At 42.0% G+C, this 21,258-nt stretch overlaps 2 protein-coding genes across 4 annotated transcripts in view; one reads left to right on the forward strand and one right to left on the reverse strand.

The window, feature by feature from the left end:
- Positions 1-8,336: 8,336 nt before the first annotated feature.
- On the forward strand, positions 8,337-20,046 carry E2F8 (E2F transcription factor 8). Its single transcript, XM_048306459.1, has 13 exons — positions 8,337-8,521; positions 9,803-10,078; positions 10,390-10,546; positions 11,636-11,941; positions 12,579-12,740; positions 14,195-14,332; positions 14,639-14,848; positions 15,396-15,480; positions 15,737-16,220; positions 17,031-17,249; positions 18,061-18,190; positions 18,288-18,604; positions 19,314-20,046. The coding sequence occupies exons 1-13, from the start codon at positions 8,483-8,485 to the stop codon at positions 19,485-19,487; spliced, it is 2,697 nt and encodes an 898-aa protein (XP_048162416.1). The 5' UTR covers positions 8,337-8,482; the 3' UTR covers positions 19,488-20,046.
- Positions 11,182-21,258, reverse strand: part of ZDHHC13 (zinc finger DHHC-type palmitoyltransferase 13) — a 51,918-nt gene continuing 41,841 nt past the window's right edge. For 2 of the 3 annotated variants that reach the window (XR_007204148.1, XR_007204147.1), the window contains one exon: positions 11,182-17,602. The gene's annotated coding sequence lies outside the window, so the exon portion shown is untranslated. The remainder of the gene's footprint in view (positions 17,603-21,258) is intronic. The other variant, XR_007204149.1, reaches the window with a different exon arrangement.

Below are 21,258 nucleotides of genomic sequence, written 5' to 3' on the forward strand. Positions count from 1 at the left end.
TTCCTTTGAGTCTTCACAAGAAAATATCCTCAGAGAATTACCATTTCTGTGAAGAACTGGCAAGGCTGCCAAGCAGAGCAAACTGGATTTTGTTTTGATGGGCACACCACAATGTGTATTTGTTATCCTCTGTGCCTTCCTGGAGTATTACTGCATTGTACTTCCTCGGGCAAAAGCCTTATCTGGAATATTGTAATGTCCAGAGAGAACCCTAAGTGTATTTGTCTAGTTATTAGCTTTAATTGCCAGCCTTTCAGCAGGAATATAGTGAAAAGGTAATAAATACAAATTTCCTTTAATAATAGAGGAGCGTAAGTTATCTTATCATGCAGTTTTAGGTTAATGTGTATTTGATGATGCACTTTTTTTTTCCAGTGCAAGTATCTCAAAAGAGTTGAAACATGGCTTTAATATTAAAATAACTGCCACCCTTTAAAACTTGATATTAACAAAAATTTTTATTTCTCTTGATTTCTGTGATATGTTCATCAAAACCTTCATTTCAAGGCTTTGGTAAATGATATTTTACAGTCATTTTAAGAAACAAAACTTGTTAATTAATCATGACATGAAGTTAAACTTATTTTAGCAGCAAGAATTACAAATAGGTTTTGAAAAATAGCACTTGAAATATTTTGTCTATAAAGTATTATTCAGTTATTTTATAAAATGAAATCCTCAGGAGTCCATTGGTTGGGGGTCATGTATCTTTAAAAAGTCTATGAAATTTAAAGACCAAGCTAGTCATTCTTCTTGCTTGCTCTCTTGTCTTCACTCACCTCCACCAGTTCTTCTAGTTAAAAGTAAAGCTTGACTGTCATTAGAATTCAAAGCACTAAGTGTTTCATGTTAATAACACAAACCTCTGCAAAAATTCTCTGTCCTCTCATAGGTTAGAATCGTTTTCCAGCAGCCTAACAGGCTTCCAAGCAGAGTGTAAGCTCCACTGGGATTTTAACTAGAACAACACAGACTAGAATTTATGAGTAAAACCCTCCTGACCATCTTCTGTTTGCAAGAGTGGACACATGTGTCAGCACTTGCTATGCCAGCAAGTGATACCTTGGTAGATTTATGCAGCAAGAGATTCAGTGAGAAAGTTATAATGAACCTCTGAGCATATTTAAGGAAAAGCAACTGCCAGAGATTAAGGCAAAGATAATTACTGTTGACATGTTTAATCCCTTCGTGGCAGATGAAATAATTCAGCCTGGTTGTGATGCTACGTACAGAATATAGAGGAGTGTTTCAATAGAGATGGCATTTGGAACAGAAGATGGCAGGTGCAAGTAAAGTTTATTTCAGGTATTATGGGCTTTGTGGTGGATTTATTGCACTCAAGCAGCGTTCTCATAGGGGAAAAAAGAAAAAGGTTATCTGTGCAGTGCTGAACAACTCTCTCTACATGCAAAAGACATGGCAAACTAGCTAATGGAGAGAAAAGTCTGTGTTCAACTCATAACAGGATTTTGCTTTGAATTGCACATGGAAGAAGCTCGGAATCCCCTATTCCCTTTATGCCATTATAATGCATGCCATTTCCAAGAAGCCAGGAATTTTTATTACCCATTCCACAATGTGGAATCCACAGCACAGACAAGCTAAGAGTCTGCCTTTCGTATATACTTATTACAAGGAAGACTGGATACAGGGCATATGGTGCTGAATACCTTTGGAAAAGCAGAAGGTCATTCATTAGGCAATCCTTTCAGCTGGGGAGATGGCAGAAGGAAGGAAAGAGGAATGCTGAGTCCTTGTCCAGTGTGTCCAGCCATACATCACAAACTGAGAGATAATTGCAATGCACACTTGTGTCCCAGGGTGGGTGCCTGCCATGTTCGTGTTGTAAGCAGCCTGCAAGAACACACCTCTTGTGGGTGGGAGTACCCAAGAGCAGGCTTAGAAGAGAGTCGGTGTGGAACAAATAAGCCTTCAGAAGTTAGAGCAAGAGAACCTACAGAGCAAGAAGATGAAAAGGTGGCCCAAGATAGAAAGGCAAAGCTGGACAGGAGGTTTAAGCGAGACATGTGAAGAGCAAACTCAAAGAAACAGCTTTCAAATATGATATGGTACAAAAACTCAGGAAAAGGAGAATTACAATGACATGGAGAAAAATCTTCAAATAGAAAATACTATTAATGTTCTCAAACTAAATTCGTTCCTGATGTAAATCCTCTGAAACCAGTCATTTTGCAGTAGAGGGAAATGTCTTGATGTGAGTGCAACATTATTCTGACTCAATGAGTTACGGCAAACAATTCAATATGAGAATATTGAGAATCTATTCAGTTGAACGAGGAGTGAAGTATGTCTGTGCAATATCAGTGTAGTCTGTTTTGTTAATCCCACAACACAAAGTATTCTGCTACTGACATGCCATTGAAAATTACATGTGTTATTTCTCAGCTGAAAAACTGAGGGGGGAAGGAATTTGTGTAAGAATCTGTGTTTTAAACAAACATTAACTTTTGGATGTGTCTGTGCAGTAGGAATCCTCTTGAATAAGAACTTGGATGCTGTTTGTTGACAAGAACCAAATGAGATTGGGTCTTCAGAAAGATGCTTCCTAGGCTGCTTTAGGAATCCATGCTGGATTCCACTACAAATACGTGACAGAACAAATACAAAATAAATGAAGCATTTTCAGTAGCACATCACTTAGGGAAATAAGTTCTTCCAAAGGCTCCCACAAATAACAATACGATTTTTTTTTCCCATATAGAATACTTGGGTATATAAATAATTTTAAAAATGTAATCTTATACTTCAAGGACACAAAGCAAGCAGACCTTTGCTCCAACTTACCCTTTCAGGAAATAACTCTTGTGAAAGACTTGTCTGTATGTTTCTCTTTGGTAAGCAGAATTCCTCTTAATTTCTCAAAAATATTGACTCATCTAAAAGGCCATGAGTATCAACTCTTAGCAGAGATAACTCAACTCTGAAATGTTGAAACAACAAAATCTAAAGTACACTAAAATAGTTTAGATGGTATTACCTGTGAAATGTTTGACTACAAAGAGTAAAATGCATTTGAAGTACAAACATGCTCTTTACTGAGTACTCTAAACTCTTAGCTCTAGATGTTCCAGTGCTAAGAAAGTGCCCTGTGTTTGATGTCAGAAACACACGTTTCTGAGCTGTTATCTTCTTTTCCTAATAATTCATCTTAGCAGGAAAAATATACCGACAGAAGTAAAGCACTGAAACACTGTATCTCTCTTTTTCTTTGTACCATGCTATTAATATTCTTGCAGTGTAGTTTCTGGTGAATGCATTAAGTTTTAATTAGCATTCCCTGAAATTAGCATGACTGAAAAAGGCATTTGTTTGTTTAGGAATCCAGGTTTTCATAATGTTTTGGTTTTGTTTCCTTCCCAGCCTTCACCTCAGAGCTTGACCAGCTGATTTAATTTGCCTAATTTTAAAAGATAATGTAACAACTGAAAGCAAATAAACTCAAGTTAAATTGGATCAGCTCATTCAATAATATGCCTTAATATGATTTAATTTTATGCAAACTAATGAATACAGAATTAGGTAGGACTGGAGTAGAGCACTCCACAGAGCCCTGTGGAGCAGGCACTGCCACCTCCTGACCCGGTGCCGTGCCCTGCACTGAGCGCTGCTGCTCCCACACCCAGATTTGGGGCTGCCAATTATTCCTGCCCCATCACTTTTCCCTGCCACCACACCAGTCCCCAGGCTGGCACGTAGCAGCAGTGATTCCTTTGGGTGCCTGCATGCAGCTAAGGCTGTGTCTGCCTGCTGTGGAGCTGACCTTACTGACCACCCAGGATATGCAGTTGCCCAGAGAAGCTGTGGATGTCCCATCCATGGAAAGGCTCCAGGCCAAGTTGGATGGGGCATTGAGCAAACTGGAAAATGTCCCTGCCCACGGCAGGAGGGTGGAACTGGATGAGCTTTAAGGTCCCTTCCAAACCAAACCGTTTTAGGATTCTGTGAAACACACTGCTGCCTGTGGCGATATCGTCTGACAAAAATGCATGAGATCGCTTTTAGACATTGTTTTTTCAGTCTGCCACGTGCCATTTGTATGCCATCATTTCCCTGTTTAATCTTTAAAAGGTTTGGGTTTTGTTGTTTTGTTTTGTTTTGTTTTTTAAATCATTTAAAAGCCACTTGGTGCTGCTATACCCTGTACAGAATTACAGATGTCATTTTGCTGGGTAAATAACATGACGGGAGCAGAGCCCGCCAGCACATCTCCGTGAGGAGCGGCAGTCTGTCTTGCAGACAGAGAGGAGTAAAAGAAGTGTGACCTCTAGTGAACCCAAGTGCTTATGCCACTCCTGCAAGAGGCACAGCCTGAAGTTATCTGCATGCTCTGCAAAACTTTATTCATAGCTCAGAAATGAAGATATGTTTTTGTTACATCACAGCCCAGAATGAAGACAAGGACAAGAAAAGGACAAATGTTATAATCCAGATTTCTTCACAATTTTGAAGTGACTGCAGAGATTAGCATTACAGCAGCATCTGAATAAGAAAAGCCTATGGTTTCTGACAACTACCTTGTACTCCTGCAACTACTCTGCCTTCTTTTCATTTTTATTGATGGCAATAATTTCATTATTTATACTCAAAATATATCAAATATTTAACCCAATCTACTGCAAGATTTCTGAGATATTTAGAGGTCTGCTTATATCAGGAACTTGTTGGCTGGAAGTACATACCCCCAGAAGGCTGCAGTTTCTCCTTGAAACCCATCAGACATTAAAATTAAGGTACAATGAAAGGTATCAATTGCCCTTTAAAATTCCCTTGAATAAAAGAAACATTACCAGAAAACACGACACTTGAAAGAGACATATGCAATAAACTGCATCACTTGCCAGCATTCCCACAAGCAGTGTTTCAACAGTGGAACTGGATGCCGAACTCAACTTGCTTGCAAATCTCCCGCTGGCAGCTATGATGTTGTTCAAATTCACAATTCCAGCCCTAGAAAGAGTAATCACAAAGTAGTTCCTTAAGGAAAGCAGCCTAAAATAGTCTGAGCACTCAGACAGCAGGGCATAAAGCTACAGAAAGTTCAGTTTTCTGAGGGCTGAATCACAGAATCTTTTCAATTCACATGCTATACTATCAGCGATTTTGTTTTATTTCTTTTTAAACTGGAACTTTACAACAGATTATTCCCAGAAATGTAATCACTAAAGCCCCTTACTCAGGACCACATCCAGAGAGCTTTTGAGTAACCCCAAGGATGGAGATTTCCACCTGGGCATTTTTGTAAGTGGTCTTATACATGGAATTACCATGTATGAATGACTCCAGTAAAATTCAGTATGTGTGTTGTCTTTATGTGAGCCATTAATTACGACTCCTCTTGACAGAAGTGCGGCACCACATCCAGGAAGCACACGAGCACAAGATGCTGAACTCTGCTGCCTTGTGATCACACTGAAACAAATCCATTATTGACAACACATGTTCATACAAGAAATACAACTCAAGCAGTGCATGCAGAGCAAGCCAGATTAGTGCTTCCTTAGTGCTTTGCTAAAGCTGTTTCTGGAAGAGGAAAATATCTATAGGCAGATGAGGAGGGATGCTTAACTAGAATACAGGCACTGGAAGCACTTCGTTTCACAAATTCTTTGCTAATTTACCACTTTATCAGTGATTTGATTTGACCAAACCACTAGGATATGTCACACATTCTCTTTAATCCACATGATGATGCTTCAAGTAACTCTTTAGCTGAACCAGCATAGATAAAATCACCTATCACTCTCCAACTCTGATTTCTGGCATCAGGTGGTGTCTTGATTCAGCATGATACTTGAAAACAGCAAACATCCCCCACAAGGATCATCACACAAAAGGCTTCAAGGTTATACATTAAAGGACCCATCATTAACTTGCTGCTGGTGCCTTCATTTGCCATGTCAGGGACACAAAATTTTTAATCCTTGCTCTTTTTTCTTTAAGAGGTAGCTGGCAGAGAACATAATTGCAGTTTCTTATGCAAGTCAAGCAAGAGCAGAGGGAAATACGAACAGTTTGAATTGATGGCTGCAAGTGAGAATGCCCTTTACTGTTCCACGTAATTCTATAATCTCAGAAAGGCAAAGGCACTAGCATGGTAAGGAGCGTGGTAACAGAGGAACAAAAGTTATTAACGGAATAATTATTTTAATAGCTGTAATAAGCTTGGAGATTCTTTTAACCTTTACTTTAAAATGTCTGATAGTGTCATAATGGGCAGCTTGTAAGGCTAACTTGGAGACCAGGAAAGAGGTCCCCTGAACAAAGGTCACAAGAGTGTGCTGTTTGAACAGAGATAATGGCTTCTTGATTAGGTGATAAAGGTAGTTTTCAAAGCTCAACACAAATCAAATAAATATTCAAATGATAGCTTGAATGTAAAAGCCTGATTTTTTTTCCCTGGTTTGATTTTTGAAACACGTGAGTGCTCCTCATTTAATAAGCCCAAATTCCATGTGCATTCCATGCGGCCATCCCTGGGGTTGTGGGGGTAAAGAAAAAACACACTTTTTTTTTTTTTAGTATTTGTAATTGTACTTGTTGTGAGTCACACACGAGCTCTGGGTTACAACAATCACACCTTCTAGTGCACCCTTTACAGGCAGAAACCAATACACAGTAATTGTATCAAAACACAAACAAGGAAAAAGAGCAAATCTCCACCCAAATCCCACTTTTTAAGGTGTGGCACATAGGTATTGCAAGAGAATAACCGTTGGCTGCTACATGGCTGGTGACACCAAGGAGTGAAGGTCACTTTGGGGTCAATTTTTTTCATTTGAGTTTACGAGCTTTCAGACTTCTCTTTCAGAAAAATGACACAGTTACATTAAAAGGTTTGGTAATCCTGGCTCTCGTATAAAAACCAGCTGAGGAGAGGTGGGTTTAAATCTCAGACTCCTGCCTGCAGAACAAAAGTATTGTAACCTCTGTGATAAGTTCAGGGGCGACCTTATCACTCCCTACAACTCCCTGACAGGAGGGTGCAGCCAGGTGGGGGTCGGGCTCTGCACCCAGGGAACAAGGGACAGGGCAAGATGTCATAAACTGCGGCCAGGGTTTTTTGGTTGGACATTAGGAGGAATTTCTTCACAGGAAGGGTGATCAGACGTTGGAATGGGCTGCTCAGAGAGATGGTGGAGCCACTTCCTGTCCCTGAAGATGTTTAAGGAAAGACTGGATGCGGCACTCACTGCCGCAGTCGGGTTGACAAGGTGGTGTTTGGTCATAGGTTGGACTCGCTGATCTCAGAGGTCTTTTCCAACATAGTTGATTCTGTGATTCTGCAATAAGCGGCACCAGACGGCTGGGACCCTGATCTGGGGGACACTAACAACCCTCGGCCAGGGGCGATCGAAGCGCTCCCACCCAGCTGCGAGCCCCCCACTGGCTCAGCAATCACCTTTTATCCCCTCTTTTTGCCGAGCGAGGAGCGGGGGAGTCACCGGTGTCCGGCCCCGGCTCTGGGGCTCAGCCTAGAGCTCCCGTCCCGGGGCCCGGACACGGAGTGCGGCGCGTCTTAAATGCCAAGTGCGGTGTGTTTTAAATGCAAAGTGCGGTGTGTTTCGAGCACGATTTGCGGTGTTTCGAGCACAGGGCGCGGTGAGTTCCGAGGGGGAACTTCCCCCGCGAAGGGGCGTCGGAGCGGCGGGAGGGACCCCGTGAGGGGCGCGCGGGGCCCGCGCAGGGCGCGCGGCCGGCGGGGGAAGGCGCGAGGGGCGCGCGGAGCGGCCCCTGACGGACGGGACGGGACAGGACGAGGCGGCGGCAGCGGCGGGTAAATGGGCTCCGCTAAACCGCCCGGCGCCCCCGCCCGCTCCGCCCCGCGACCCCGCGGCCGTTGGGGCGGGAGGGAGGCAGGGAGGGAGCGAGGGAGGGAACCCGCCAAAGCCCCGGCCCGAGACCCGCGGGCGCTCGCCCGGCAGCGGGAGGAGGAGGGAGAGGCCGCGCAGCGCCGCGCTCCCATTGGCCGCGCGGGGCGCAGCGCCGGGAGCTGATTGGCTGCCGCGCCCGCCCCACCCGCCCGCGGCGGCTCCGCGCGTTGAATTCAAATCGGCACCGGGAGCGGCCCCGCGCTTCGGCCGGGGCCGGGCGGGCGACAGCGGCGGTATCGCCGCTCTCGGGGGCCGCCGGCGCTCTCGGACCGTGGGGTGCGCGGCGGGAGCGCCAGAGAGCGGGCGGGCGCGGGGGCAGCGTCTTCCCTGTGTTTAAACGCGCCGCCGGCAGGGCCGATGGGCGGTGCTGGGCCGCGGCGGGGCGGGGCCGGGGCCGTTGGGCGGTGGGCGCGCGCGGGCCGCGCTGGAGGCGGGAGGCGGCGGGACGAGCCCGGCGGCCGCGGAGGGCAGCGGGAACCGGCCCGTCACGGTGCCTCCCTTCCTCCTCCCGCCCTGCAGAGCCGGCGGGACCTGCGATGTGGAGCGGCGCGGCGGGAGCGGCGGGTGTCGCCTCCTGAGGCGGCGGGAGAATGCGGCCGGCGGGCGGGGAGATGGGGGCCGGCGACAAGGTAATTCCTCCGGTGGGCGAGAGCAGCCGAGCCCTGGGGCTGCCGCCTCCCGCGGGGCGGTGACAGCCCCGCTGGCCGCGCTCAGCCCCCCTGCGGGTGAAACCGCTTCGATGGGAACGATCGCGCGTAGAAACCGCGGGATGGCAGAAACCGAGCGCGTTTTGCCTTCGCTCTAATTTCTGTCCTTGACAAAAGTTCCTGAAACTTCATCCTCACGACCTTTATCCACCGAGTCCGTAAAGAACACTTCTTCTTCTTGCCTCCCCTTTCCTCTTTGTTTTTTCCATAATAGAAGGTGTGTGGAGGAGCAGGTATAATGATGTTTAAAGCGTGTTCGTCTCAGGCATTCTGTGGCGCTGTGACAGGGAAGTTGCGATTGGAAGAGGGTCCCGCGGAGGTGGGGCGGCGTTGGCCCGAGCCCGCTTCCCTCACAATTCCAGGCTCGTAAGCCTGCCTGGAGCCCCGGGCACCTCGGTGGAAGGGGCTCCAGGACCACCACAGACCCCAAACCCATTTCTTGGAGGGCTCCGCGGGGCTGACCGCGCATGCGCGGATACACGGCGCGAAAAGTAAAAGGGGGAATAGAGGGAAACTACAAGGAACTGGATCGGTCCCGAGCTCCTGTCGGCCCCCGATCCAGACCGCCCGGGCATCCCTCTCCTTCACTTTCCCGTCTTTGGCCTCTCCTCTCTTGTTCTATCTCGGCAAGCCCCGCGATCACATTCCACCCCTTACTCCGCTCCGAAGTTGGTTGCGAGAGTTGGGAGCTTGTTAAAGTTCACTGTAAAAGAGCTTGTTAGCCAACACTTCTGTGACTACTATATACTGGGCTGGTCGCCGGAGTTAAGGCGATTATATGATAAAGGATAAGAGTTCCCTGACATGTGGGCTGGTGTCTCTTTAGCCCAACAAGAATTTATAAGGGGCATCACACCTGCTCCCGGGTCATGACAGGTTTCAGCCATTATTTATAGCTCTCCACTATGCATTAACATATGTTCTGATTGTACTTTCCTCAGAGGAAAGAAAAGGAAAATTACCCGAGGAATAAATGCCACGGGCCCTGAGCCTTAAGCTACAGGCACAGAAATGGTTTCAGGGAAGGGGCTCATAGGTTCAGAGTAGGACTGGAACCCTTGACTCAGAGCTACCCAAAAAATGCAATGGATCTCTTATCTCCCTTTGACTGTTATTGATAAATGGATCATGGTGCACCTGGTTTTTAATATCACTGTCGTTGTGGTTTTTAATATCACTGTTGTTCTTTTTCTTGGTGTGTAGGAAAATGAGCACTCTGAGCCATGCCAAAACGTACTGAAAACCCCTTTGAAACAAGCAGCTACCTCACAGTTGGTACTGACAGAGAGACAGCCTGACTGTCAGCCTCTAACCACACCCCCAAAACCTAAGGAAACCCCTCCAGCAGATCCATGGACACCTACTTCCAACCTGAAAATGCTGATTAGTGCAGCCAGTCCTGAGATTAGGAACAGAGAACAGGGGAGGCAACTGTCAGACAGTTCAAGTGTGGTCCTACAGACAAAACACTGTTTGCAGGTATGTGGTAAAGTTGGCTGTATTTATTTCTTTTTTTTTTAAGTTAGCTGAAGGCTGTTTATTCAGTATAAAAAATTATACATTGACATAACAGATTTTTTTTTAAAGTTTTGGTTTTGGAACATTTACCAAATGTAAGTAAGGATATTGACTAGCTACATGGAACAGGTAATGTTCTGGTTTTGTTTCAGAGCTGCTGAGGACAAAGGGAGAACACTGGCCCTTTGACAGTGCTCACTACAAAGCTGTTAAATATCTGTGTTTACATATTGTCAAAAATCTCACATTCTCTTTTCGTTATTTCCATGTAGGAGCACATATTGGGGGATGAAAACGAAAAGTCTCAGCCAAGCCGCAAAGAGAAAAGTCTCGGATTACTGTGTCATAAATTCTTAGCTCGATATCCTGATTACCCCAGCCCTTCACAGAAAAGTTACATTTGCCTTGATGAAGTCACTGAAGAGCTACGTAAGTTGGTGTTCATCCTATTAAATATTTCTTCATGCAAATTTGCCAATAACCTGCCATTTTTATTACTACATTTTTGCTTCATACAATTTTGGATGCTTACTCTGTTCTCTCAAACTTATTTAAACCCAGTTTTAAACTCCTCATGCCTAGAGCAGTTCTTTTAAGATGCTGATATTTCCTCAGTCAACTGAACTGAGAAACTCTGAATGTTGTTCCATATTAAACATCTAAATTATTGCTGATATCACAAATAACCAGTTGTAGTTTTTTGGGCTCAGAGATGAGGACTAAGATTAGTGATTAGATTTCTGCAGCAGGAACTAGCATTTCTCAAACTGAGCCCACAGCTTCCTGTCCGATCATGACATCAAAGCAAGAAACTGGTTTCTGTTCTTGATGATAACTTAACTTTCTAATTTTATATCACTACTTTTATATTGCACCAATGATTTCTGCAGAGTCTGTGTTTCTAACATCAAGCTGAACCTTTTTTAAATCAAAAGGCTATGGAATTACAGTATTCTACAGCTTATATACTATTAATAGTATATAATAGTCATAAAAATTTTAAATCGGTATGATTTACATTTTTTTATACTCTGTACAAAAGGACATCTCTTTTAGAAAATGTCTGGTCAAAACCAAGAGTTTATTAGACAAATGAGACAAGTGTGCTAATAAAATAACATATAAAAAGAAGTTATAAAACAGTTTCCTATCATGAATTTTCAAGGTTATTTAAGGACATAGTCTAAAATCAGTGCAGTGAATAATTAAAAATGCTCTGTTTTTTCTAAAGCTGGATCGAAACCCATGTAATGGCTCTTCTGGCAACAGTAAGTTTTATTTCTCGAGGAATGTTGAAAGCCAAGTATAACTCTGAAACATCAAGTCCTTCTATAAATGAATTGTTTTCCTTGCTGGCAAGACCTGTGGGGGCTATTTTCAGAAATTTTTGTGACAGGGAATTGGCAAAAATGGTTTAGAAGTATATGAAGAGGGAGGATGGGAATCTGTGCTGCAGGTAATGCATGGGTGAACTTATTTTATGTAGCAGAGATGTCAGGTTCATCTTTTCCTCTGCAGACGTGGAGCGCAGGCGCATCTATGACATTGTGAACGTGCTGGAGAGCCTGCACATGGTGAGCCGCCTGGCCAGGAACAGATACGTCTGGCACGGACGCCACAACCTCCCCCAGACCCTGCAGGCCCTGAAAAAAGTGGGAGAAGAGAACAAATACATACAGCAAATCCAGATGATCAAGAAAAGAGAGTATGAGCATGAATTCGATCCTGACAGGGAAAGAAATGAAGAAATGGCAAGTTCTCTTGGCTCAAGTGAGCAGTCAGAAATGTCTTTTGTCGAGCTCCCAGGAGTGGAATTTCGTGCTGGTAATAATTCTCTATAATGCCAAGAATAATGTGTTCTTATAATGATCAATTTCCATGAACTTGGAAAAAACATTTATTTGCCGCCTTTTTTTTTTTTTTCTGAGATGGTACTGCCCCAAAGGCACCACAACTGTTTGTGGTGAGAAAAAGTGCTCTGCACTTTCTCACTTATCTTGTTCATTCAGTTCTTGTAACTTGTTTCTACATCAGGCGAAACTATCAAATACACCAACGTATAATCCAATTGCCATTACCACTGAATTATTATAGAAACCAGAAGTTACTATTGAATCTTATAGAAACCTGAAGCATAAATTACTGATTTTGTTTTATAAATTTAGCTTTGATTCATGGAAGAAATTTTAATTACGGGTTAAGCACCTTAAGAGTACGAGTTGTCAGACAATAGGAAATGTGTATGTGGGATACATCACCTTTTCTTCTTTGTAGTTGGAGTTGGTATCCACCCAGTCATCTGTTTCTTGTCATGTAGAAACATGATTCTGGAGTCAACATTGGCCCTGCCTAGTCTCTGTGTTGTTCTTACAATTATTATTACTGACAAATTTCTTCAGTGTTTTATGTTTGTAGCTGGTGTGTCACTGAATACTTTAATCCTTTCTCCTGTCTGCTGCAGCATCAGTGAATGGCAGGAAATACAAGTCCTTACGTGTGATGAGTCAGAAATTTGTGATGCTGTTTCTTGTATCAACACCTCAAATAGTGAGCCTTGAAGTTGCTGCTAAAATCTTGATTGGAGAAGATCAGTTAGAAGACTTAGATAAAAGCAAGTTTAAAAGTAAGTACAACAGCAAGTGTAAGCTAAATGAATTATCCCAGTACTACTTCATATAATGAAAAATACTGTCTTATTTTTCCTGCTGCAAATATTTATTTGAGCCTCCAAAAACCCACTAAACACCTTCTGTGGTTTATAATTTGTGTACATAAATGGTGTACATAATGCCCACTTGAGAGGAGAAGTCCATTAAATCCTCCCTCCTGAAGTAATGTCACAAGGCTCCATACTGGTAACAATTTCTCTTTCCTTAAGCAGCCTGTCAAAGTTTTCAGCATCATTTCACCAAAGATGCCCCAGAATCATGCAAAATCTGTGTTCTGGCCACATAACTAACATGGTAGAAATCTAAAGAAATTCTGTAAAAGTCCTGTGACCAACTTGCATGTCAGAGGAAATGAAACCCTGCGCTCTAACTGCCAATTATTTCTTCATTCTTCTACCCTTCTCTCAGTTCCCTGCACGCTTCCTCCCCTTCCTCTCCATTCAAATGAAATGGTATTTCTAGGTCTAGGTCAGTACACATATAATAATTTAAAATGTGCTGCTTTTGAGGGATAGTTGCAGGTTTCATTGAAAATTAGTCTGTTCCTTGATTCTCAGACTCCTTTGCTTGTTTGGGTTTTTCTTTGGGTTTTTGTTGCTATTTTTTTTGTGTGTGTGTGGAATTGTATCTATGCAAATACTGATCCTTGCTGGTTTCAGTTCATTATTTCCTTTCCACTGCCTCACAGCACCACAAGAGAGGGTGGATGGCTACTCAGTAGGGGTGTTTTGCTTTTGTTCTTCCATAAGAAGAGCCCATCTCACACTAAAAGCATTTTCAGGGCATTCCATGTATCTGCCTGTATTTCAGGTATCAATCCCATATTTTACCACGTTCTTGGTTATGAAGCACAGTCCCAAATTCCATGACTTGCTAGACTGTGTATTTTCAGCATCAGTTTTGGCCTAAACACGTTCACTTTGCTCTAGAACTCACCTGTAAATTGACTTCTGCCTAAAACTTTTCCCTAATAGCTCAACCCAGAGACAGGGAAGACATGCAAAATGATTATCCTGTTGGATTTTAGTGTCTCTCTTCCCTCCAGTTCCCACGTTTGCCATTGCATGTGTGTACCTGCCTTTTAGTCTACTTATTTTTACTACAGGATTTGTATAGGTTTGATCATTGCACAGAAATTGACTTGTTTTGAAAACGTTCTTTTTTCGATATTTAGCTTAACAAACTTTGCAGTGTCTTCTAGATCTGTATCTATGTTGCTCTATTTTACATGTAAACTTTGTATCACAATGTTATTTCATTGTATAAATACCAGTTCCACAAAATTGTACTTATAATTTTCTTTAAAGCTGTTTCCTTTCAGCTGCTTAAAGGGTGTTACATTTCTTTATCTGATACATACTAACTTGTTAATTGTAACTGCTATACCTTTTTTTTAAAAAAATTTCAGCTAAAATTAGAAGACTTTATGACATAGCAAATGTTCTCAGCAGCCTCAAGCTTATCAAAAAAGTTCATGTTACGGAGGAGAGAGGTAGAAAACCAGCATTTAAGTGGACAGGTCCTGAGGTCTTGCCAAATACTCAGGGTAGGTGTATGTCATTTCCTCTTGTTCTGCTGATGATATTGGTCGTTTCTTTGTTTTCTCTACTAGAATTTTTTGACCAAAAGACAGAATAAGCAGAAAATCTTTTACTAGTCGCATCACTGTCCTTAACAGCACAGCAGCCAGTATCTAATTGCACACAGTGAATGTTCACATATTGAGATTCTTGAATTTCCATGTTTGCTGCTGCTGCTGATACTTCAAGAATTGTAAGCCAGGCTCAAATAATTGCTTTTAATTACCGAATCGGCATATGATATGTATTTTCTTTTTTTTTCTCTTTTTCAGATACGAAACTTGAAGCAACTTCTACAACCTGTTCCCCACCTATTTCAGAATCCATCCCTTCCGAAGAGCAGTGCTCAAAAGCCCTTTTTCCTTCAAAAGGAAAGCAAAACTTCACTCGGCATTCATCTCTAATAAAATTAGTTAAGAGTATAGAAAACGACAGAAGGAAGATCCAGTCTGCTCCAACCAGCCCAGTTAAAATAAGTGCCAGTATGTATCTTTTTATAATTTTTCTTTTATAACTTCTTTGCCTTTGTTTTTAAGTCAGAAGAAAACAAAGTCTTGCATTAAATATTTGGGCTTGCCTTCTTCTCACAAGACATGCAGATGTGTGGTGGTGCCTCCTTTCAAAAAATAAATCTTTAGAACTGTCAGAAATATAGAATTGTCTACAAACCTTCTGTTAGGGTAGAATCACTGAATCTCTGAATATTGGATCTTCTCTGAACCTGCTTTGTTGTAGAAACTCTGCTTTGGAACATACTATCTAAGCAGTTCTGTATTCCAAAAAATGGCCAGAAAATTATCTGTCAATGTTCATGTTCTTGCTAGGGATTCTCTTTGGGGCCTTTAAAATTTGTTTGATGTAAGCTGTCATCCAGTTGATCAAATCAAATCTGGGCTGAGTTTGAGGATAAGTTGTCTCATTAAATGTGTATGTTACATTACATAACGCAGTCTCCTCCAATTAACTTTGAATTTTAACTTCTGAATTTGATGTACTAACAGTTTGGATTTGTTTTTCTCCTCCAACCAGGTACTTATCAAAGTTTACCAGTTTTCCCCAATACAGTAGCTCAGTTTCCAGCAATCACTAAACATCAGCTGGAAGGACAATCCAAGTAAGTTTGCACAAGTTTAAAGGTGAGAAGCTTTATGATGTCACTGGCCTTTAAGTTAATGTTAAGCTCAGTTCGAGTGGGGCAATAGCCTGCAAAAACCACTAATCCCTTTTTTTCATTTATTTTCTTTTTATCGGATTGAGAAGTACAAGTTCATGTTAACTCTTTGTATTACAGTAGGTAATTTGTCAGGGCATTCATTAAAAATTAACATTAAAATACATTTGGGCTTTTTTTGTTTGTTTTTTTGCTTAAGGACAGCAGAAGAGATGCAAATGAAATGTGCCCTGTCCTCGCCTGAGGCTGTCCCCAAGCCTGAACCCTCTCAGCAGCCAGCTCTGAGCCAGCCCCTCGGGGTGTGCCCTTCGAGCCACAGCTCGGTGTCACCAGTCATCCTACCTCATCCTCAGTCTGGGGTTTCATATGCAATATATCTGCACCCTTCCCAAGCCCACACTGTGACAACCTACAGCCCAGGCTTCATGTTGCAGCCTCTGCCATGTGCTAACGTAACTGGAATTAAGAGTAATAATTCCAAAGTATTAAATAAAATAACCTCTGAGGAAGGGGACGCCCAGAGAGGTGTGGAGGAGCCAACAAAGTCCTTGGCAGCTGAAGAAAGACCCGATACGAAATCAGAAACTTCATCTCGGCGGTGCCTTAAAAGATCACAAGCATCACCAGAGAATAATTTAATTAAAAGGTGTAAAAGTGATGAGGAAAGCCTTGATACTTCTTCGGTAAGTTAAATTAGTTTTAAAATGCCATTTTATAGCTCAGTGATGTTGCCACCTTCTCATTTTCAAAGTGATGTAGGAGCCTGCCGCTGAGTGTGGGCGTTTTAAATAACATCAGGCTTGAAGAGATGTTGTTCATTTGCTGTGCTTGCTGATGCTTGAGGGGCTGGGGTTTGTATCTAAAAAGACAAAGTGTACAGGTGTCGTGAAAATAAAACAACTCCCAAAACACTATGTCAAAACATACCTATTTATGTATGATTCTGGAGTAGGTCAGGTTGAAAGCGAGGTTGGCAGGAGGTGATCTTTAAGGTCCTTTGAATTCTAGGATTCTATAAACTTGCTGCCATCCATTCTTGGCTTTAGAGGTGTAGGAGGGAAAGTGGACATATAAAATTCACTGGACAGGGAACGTCCCAAAATCCTGATACCCTCTAAATATTTCCACCCAGTTGTTGTAGGCGTAATAGAAGAGCACATGAAGAGAATAAAAGGTTCAGATAATGTATATGGAGAGACTGGGGCTGGATTGCTTTCTACTCCTCTGCTGCTGATTGTTTAGCATCTCTGTAAATTATAAATCTGCTGCAAATTTGGCTTGCCAAAACAGTCATCATATGCTATGGGTGTGTTTGATAGCACATGCTATCAAACATCCTAGCTGGGAAGGAACAAGAGGTGATAGCATGGACCTGGCTATCTCAGTGACCAGAAATTTTTATAGCACAAACTTGGGAATGAGGAAAGGGCTGTAACTGACAATGTTAAGCCTTACCACATCTGCCTTTCTTTCTGTATGTACTTTTTTCAAAGGGAGAATCCACTAAGAATGAGAAACCACCTTCCAACAGCTCACAAACTAATCACGAAATGGACAATGTCCAGGAAAAGAGACAGAATGAAACCAAAACAGTAGATCAAAACATGGCAAGTTGCTGTGACCAATGTACAAAAGAAAATATTCCAGAAGATGAAGATAAAATCAAAACAAAACAAGACATACCTGTGACATTTGCCATTCCTGCTCCTGAGGTAAGATTTGTCTTGCCCGGGAAAACACTACTTGGAGTCTTTGCAAAAGAAACAAAACTTTAACAAACTACACCTACACAGGTTGTCTTTGGTTGGATTCTTTTTAGTGTGCTTTTAAAACCTTATTTTGTAGGAATGTAGGATTTCTGTTTCTAAGAGGACATAAAGAGGCTTTCAGGTTTCCATTGGAATGAAGGTCACAGTAAGGAGCTGAGGGCAATGTTGAGATCCCTTACCTCCCCAGTCCTTTGTTTGCATATACTGACTGTCAAATGCTTTGAAACAGGATCACACAAAACTCTTCATCAGTAAAATTCAGTATTCCGCAGTTAAGACTGATTGCTGTGGAGAACCTGGATAAAGAACAGTTGTGATGACAAAAACAGAATGTGTAAATGCAAAAGTTTTGTCTTCCAATATTTGTTTTATGAAAAACAATCCAAGAATTATGTGATGTGATGATTACTGGGTCCAGGATGTTTCTTCTGGAAAAAAAATATTCAGTATCAGGATGTCTTTTCCATCTAGTCAAATTGCACTGTGTTAATCCCAGGTGGATTTCCAGTTCCCCACCAAGAATATCAGCTGGAAATGGAGCCAGCTGACTTCTGTGTGGTTTTACTTGAAAGAGCATGTCGTTGAGTCTGTTGTGTCTCGTTTCAGACAGAAAGTAGTACAGGCATGGGATATGGGATCCTGGAGACATGGAGGATAAAGAATAAGGCAAGGGGGGTTGCAGCTTTGGAGAAAACATTTAGGGTTTGTTTATTACATGTTTGGGCTAAAGGTGTGCTGTCTCTTTCTTTCTCAGACTTTTTTTCCGTCTGGTTATCTTATTCCTCTGACTCACTGCACCCATGGCAACAAGGCAGAGTGTTCCAATAAAGAGAAGGCTGGCGTGTGCTCACTGCAGCACACAGCCTACAGCTCTCCCATCACTGGTCAGTGTCCAGGGCAACGGGCACGGGGCGGGGCTGGCTCAAGGGGCCGGGGCCAGTTCGTCCTAATCCCCGTCAACATTTGGTGTTTCTGTTTCAGGTGTCATTCCAATGCCAGCCTCAGAACTGAAAACAGTCAATATTCCTGCTTTTCATATAACACCCTTGAACATAATGCTGTCACCAAATTCTATAGCTGCTGCACCTGTACTGAGCAACTCCTGCCTCAATTCGAGCAGTACCAGTTCTGCCCCAAATCCAAGCTCTTCAGCTCTGAACTTTATGCTGCAACACATAGGACTAATACCTGCTGGTGTGCAAGTTCCTGCAAATCCTGTTCTTCAGCACGTGCCAGTCTCTTCCCAATCAGAAAATATCAGCCATAGCTCAGGAAGCACAAATGTGCAAGAAGGGAAGGTGAGTTGAAATATATTGCAACTCGACCATGGTGGGTTGAGTGGGAAGTACAATGCAGTAGTTCCCTTACAGCAGGTAAAATTTATAAATAAACATTTCTTTTTGATCTTTAGAAATCAGCACTGCCCAAAAAGAGCTAGCAGTGAAGGCCAGCCTAAGTACAGTAGAAATGAGAGGTTAGCAAGGAAGATAAGTGACTTATTTGTGGTGGAAGTGGAGCCAGCTGGAAGATGACAAGATGTGAAGAGACAACTGTTGTAGAGGGAGGATTTTACATAGATCTGAGACTGTGCTCATTAACAAATTGTCCATTTGTTACTTTATCTTTCCTTCTTGTTACTTCTTGTTACTTCCCTAATCTACTCTCAAATTCTTGTGTTTAATAATAGCTTTTCTTTCAATAGGATAGGATTGTACAGGATTTTAAATACTTTTTTCCCCACTGGAAGTTTTTCTTTATCTTTTATGTAATACCTTATTGCCTAATACCTGTTTGTATTAAAAAAGAAGGGGATTAGAGAAACCATATTTTTATGTATTTTTATATATATATAAATCAAGGAATGCAGGTATATCCTTCTCAGTAAAAAGTTAAGTTTTTAAATTTCAGGGGGAAAAAAAAAGTTTGCTAACATCCTGCAGAAACTTAGAAGTAGAATTTACTTTTTATTCCCCCATAAATGAAAGTAACTTTCTCTTTTCTCTTTAGCCTTCTGCTCCAAAGGAACCTCAGGAGCCTCAGGCAGTTACAGAAAACTTTTTCCGCACACCAGGAGGGCCAAACACAGAACCCTCACTCTCTGCAAACTCAGATGGTACCCAGAGAATTTCTCAAGGAACTCTATATATTCCTCAACGAAAACTTGAAGTTTCAGAAGACTAATTTTGAGATAGGGAATTGCTGACTGTGTTAGCAGGCAAAATTACTGCTAACACACTGCACACGTCTGGCATTGTATGATGGACAATGGTTTGGACATGTATTGCCAAGACCTCAATGCTGGAATAGCCTTAATTAATGCTTTAGAAAATAAAAGTGACTCTTAAGGAGAAAGTTAATGCCTAATAATTTTTCCAAAAGGCTTACCTGAAGTATTTTAACAACAAAGTTATGTATCTAGTGGGTTTTTTTGTGAGTGTGTGTTGATTTCTTCTATGCAAAGTAAGATGAAATTGTCTTTGTACAGAAAGGTACAGTCTATCAGTCAGTACATATTTTGCACCAAAAAAAAAGTACTGTGAGTGTGTACATATTTTATGTCTTAACAAAAAGGCCATAGTTAAAATGTTTTGCTCCTGTGTTTAATAATGCTCTTTTGTAAAGTTAATAAGAAGCACAAAAAAACCCCCAAATTTTCTTAATCAATTTTTATATAAGTTAAGAATTATTTATACTGTATTTTTAAATCGATTTGTTCAGATTAAATCTACATAAAACTCTACACTGACTTCTTCTGTTTGATCAGATTAGATTACCTAAGTAATACATTGTATATTCTTCATTCTTTTTTGTCAGGCAGGTGTTGCTGTGTTCTGAAAGAAGGGGGGGAAATGGTATTTCATGAAAAAGTGAATTAAGTAACTCAATGTGACTTCTGGACTCTTATCAGTAGATACTACAGCTCCTAAAAACAAGTTAGAACTTCTTAGGAAGTAAGATACCACCCTGGAGCATTCAGGAAAGTGTGTCCCAATGTCACAGAAATTTCAGTCAGGTTAAATCAAAGCACTTGAATTTAAATACGTGCAGCAGTGTCTCTTACACACTGAAGGAAGAAAGATGAAGACTCCTGGTGCAGTTTACACTCGTCTAACAAGTAATAGCTAACAAATTAAATAAAAATACAGCATATCTGCTTTCTCAGGTGAAATGTACCTGGTAGACCAAACTGAGATAGGAGAAATGGTAGCAAAGCCCAAGACTGCATAAAAACCCCATAATTAAAACAGCTGCCACAGTAGAACAAACTTGTCTGCTCTTTAATTGTGCAAAGTTCTAACACAAAATACACCTGACAGACTAGGATCACTACTGAAATATTCCTAAATGAGAGGAAAAGAAGAATAAAAGCTGGAAGAGGGAAGAATTGTCACTAGAGCACTGAATAGATTTTTCTTCTCCAAGGAGATAACTGATGTTCCTTACGCCTGCTATCAATTTCATTCTGGAAATATAAAGGCAAAGGTTTTAGAAACTTGCATTACTCAATGGAAACAAACCACCCTTTTCATTTTTGAACACCACAGCTGACAGACTTAGAAACTACAGAAATCAGTCTTGGTGAAATGGTCTTCTCACACATGGTGCTCTGTTTTGGAAAGCTGAGCATATCTTTTGACTCTCTGTCCAGTGTCCCTTGGCTCCTGACACACTGCAGTTGCTTTTTCACCAGCACTTTTCTTCCTGTATGTTTGTTTTTCAGGGTGAAAACTGCTGCTTTCTCTGCTCCAAGGGTCTCATGCCCCTAGAAGCCCTGCATTTGTCTGCCCAGCTCCCTGCTCTTCCCACCTGTCTCACCTCCCATGGAACATGCCCCAAGTACCTGATGTGCCCTGGAAAAGTCCCTCTGATCCCCAGGCTGGCTTTGCTTTTCAGTCGCTGTGTTCCAGCTCTCAGGCAGGGTTTTTTAATCCCTGCCTTTGATTTATAGAAA

The sequence above is a fragment of the Corvus hawaiiensis genome, chromosome 6 (genome assembly GCF_020740725.1).
Source record: "Corvus hawaiiensis isolate bCorHaw1 chromosome 6, bCorHaw1.pri.cur, whole genome shotgun sequence".
Taxonomy (NCBI): Eukaryota; Metazoa; Chordata; class Aves; order Passeriformes; family Corvidae; genus Corvus; species Corvus hawaiiensis.

What these genes read in the sequence shown, in the direction of transcription:
- E2F8 (XM_048306459.1), top strand. Translation starts at nt 8,483, where the DNA reads ATGCGGCCGGCGGGCGGGGAGATGGGGGCCGGCGACAAG. An exon ending in AGATGGGGGCCGGCGACAAG is followed by an intron (nt 8,522 to 9,802) that starts GTAATTCCTCCG and finishes CTTGGTGTGTAG; the next exon opens with GAAAATGAGCACTCTGAGCC. An exon ending in AGACAAAACACTGTTTGCAG is followed by an intron (nt 10,079 to 10,389) that starts GTATGTGGTAAA and finishes ATTTCCATGTAG; the next exon opens with GAGCACATATTGGGGGATGA.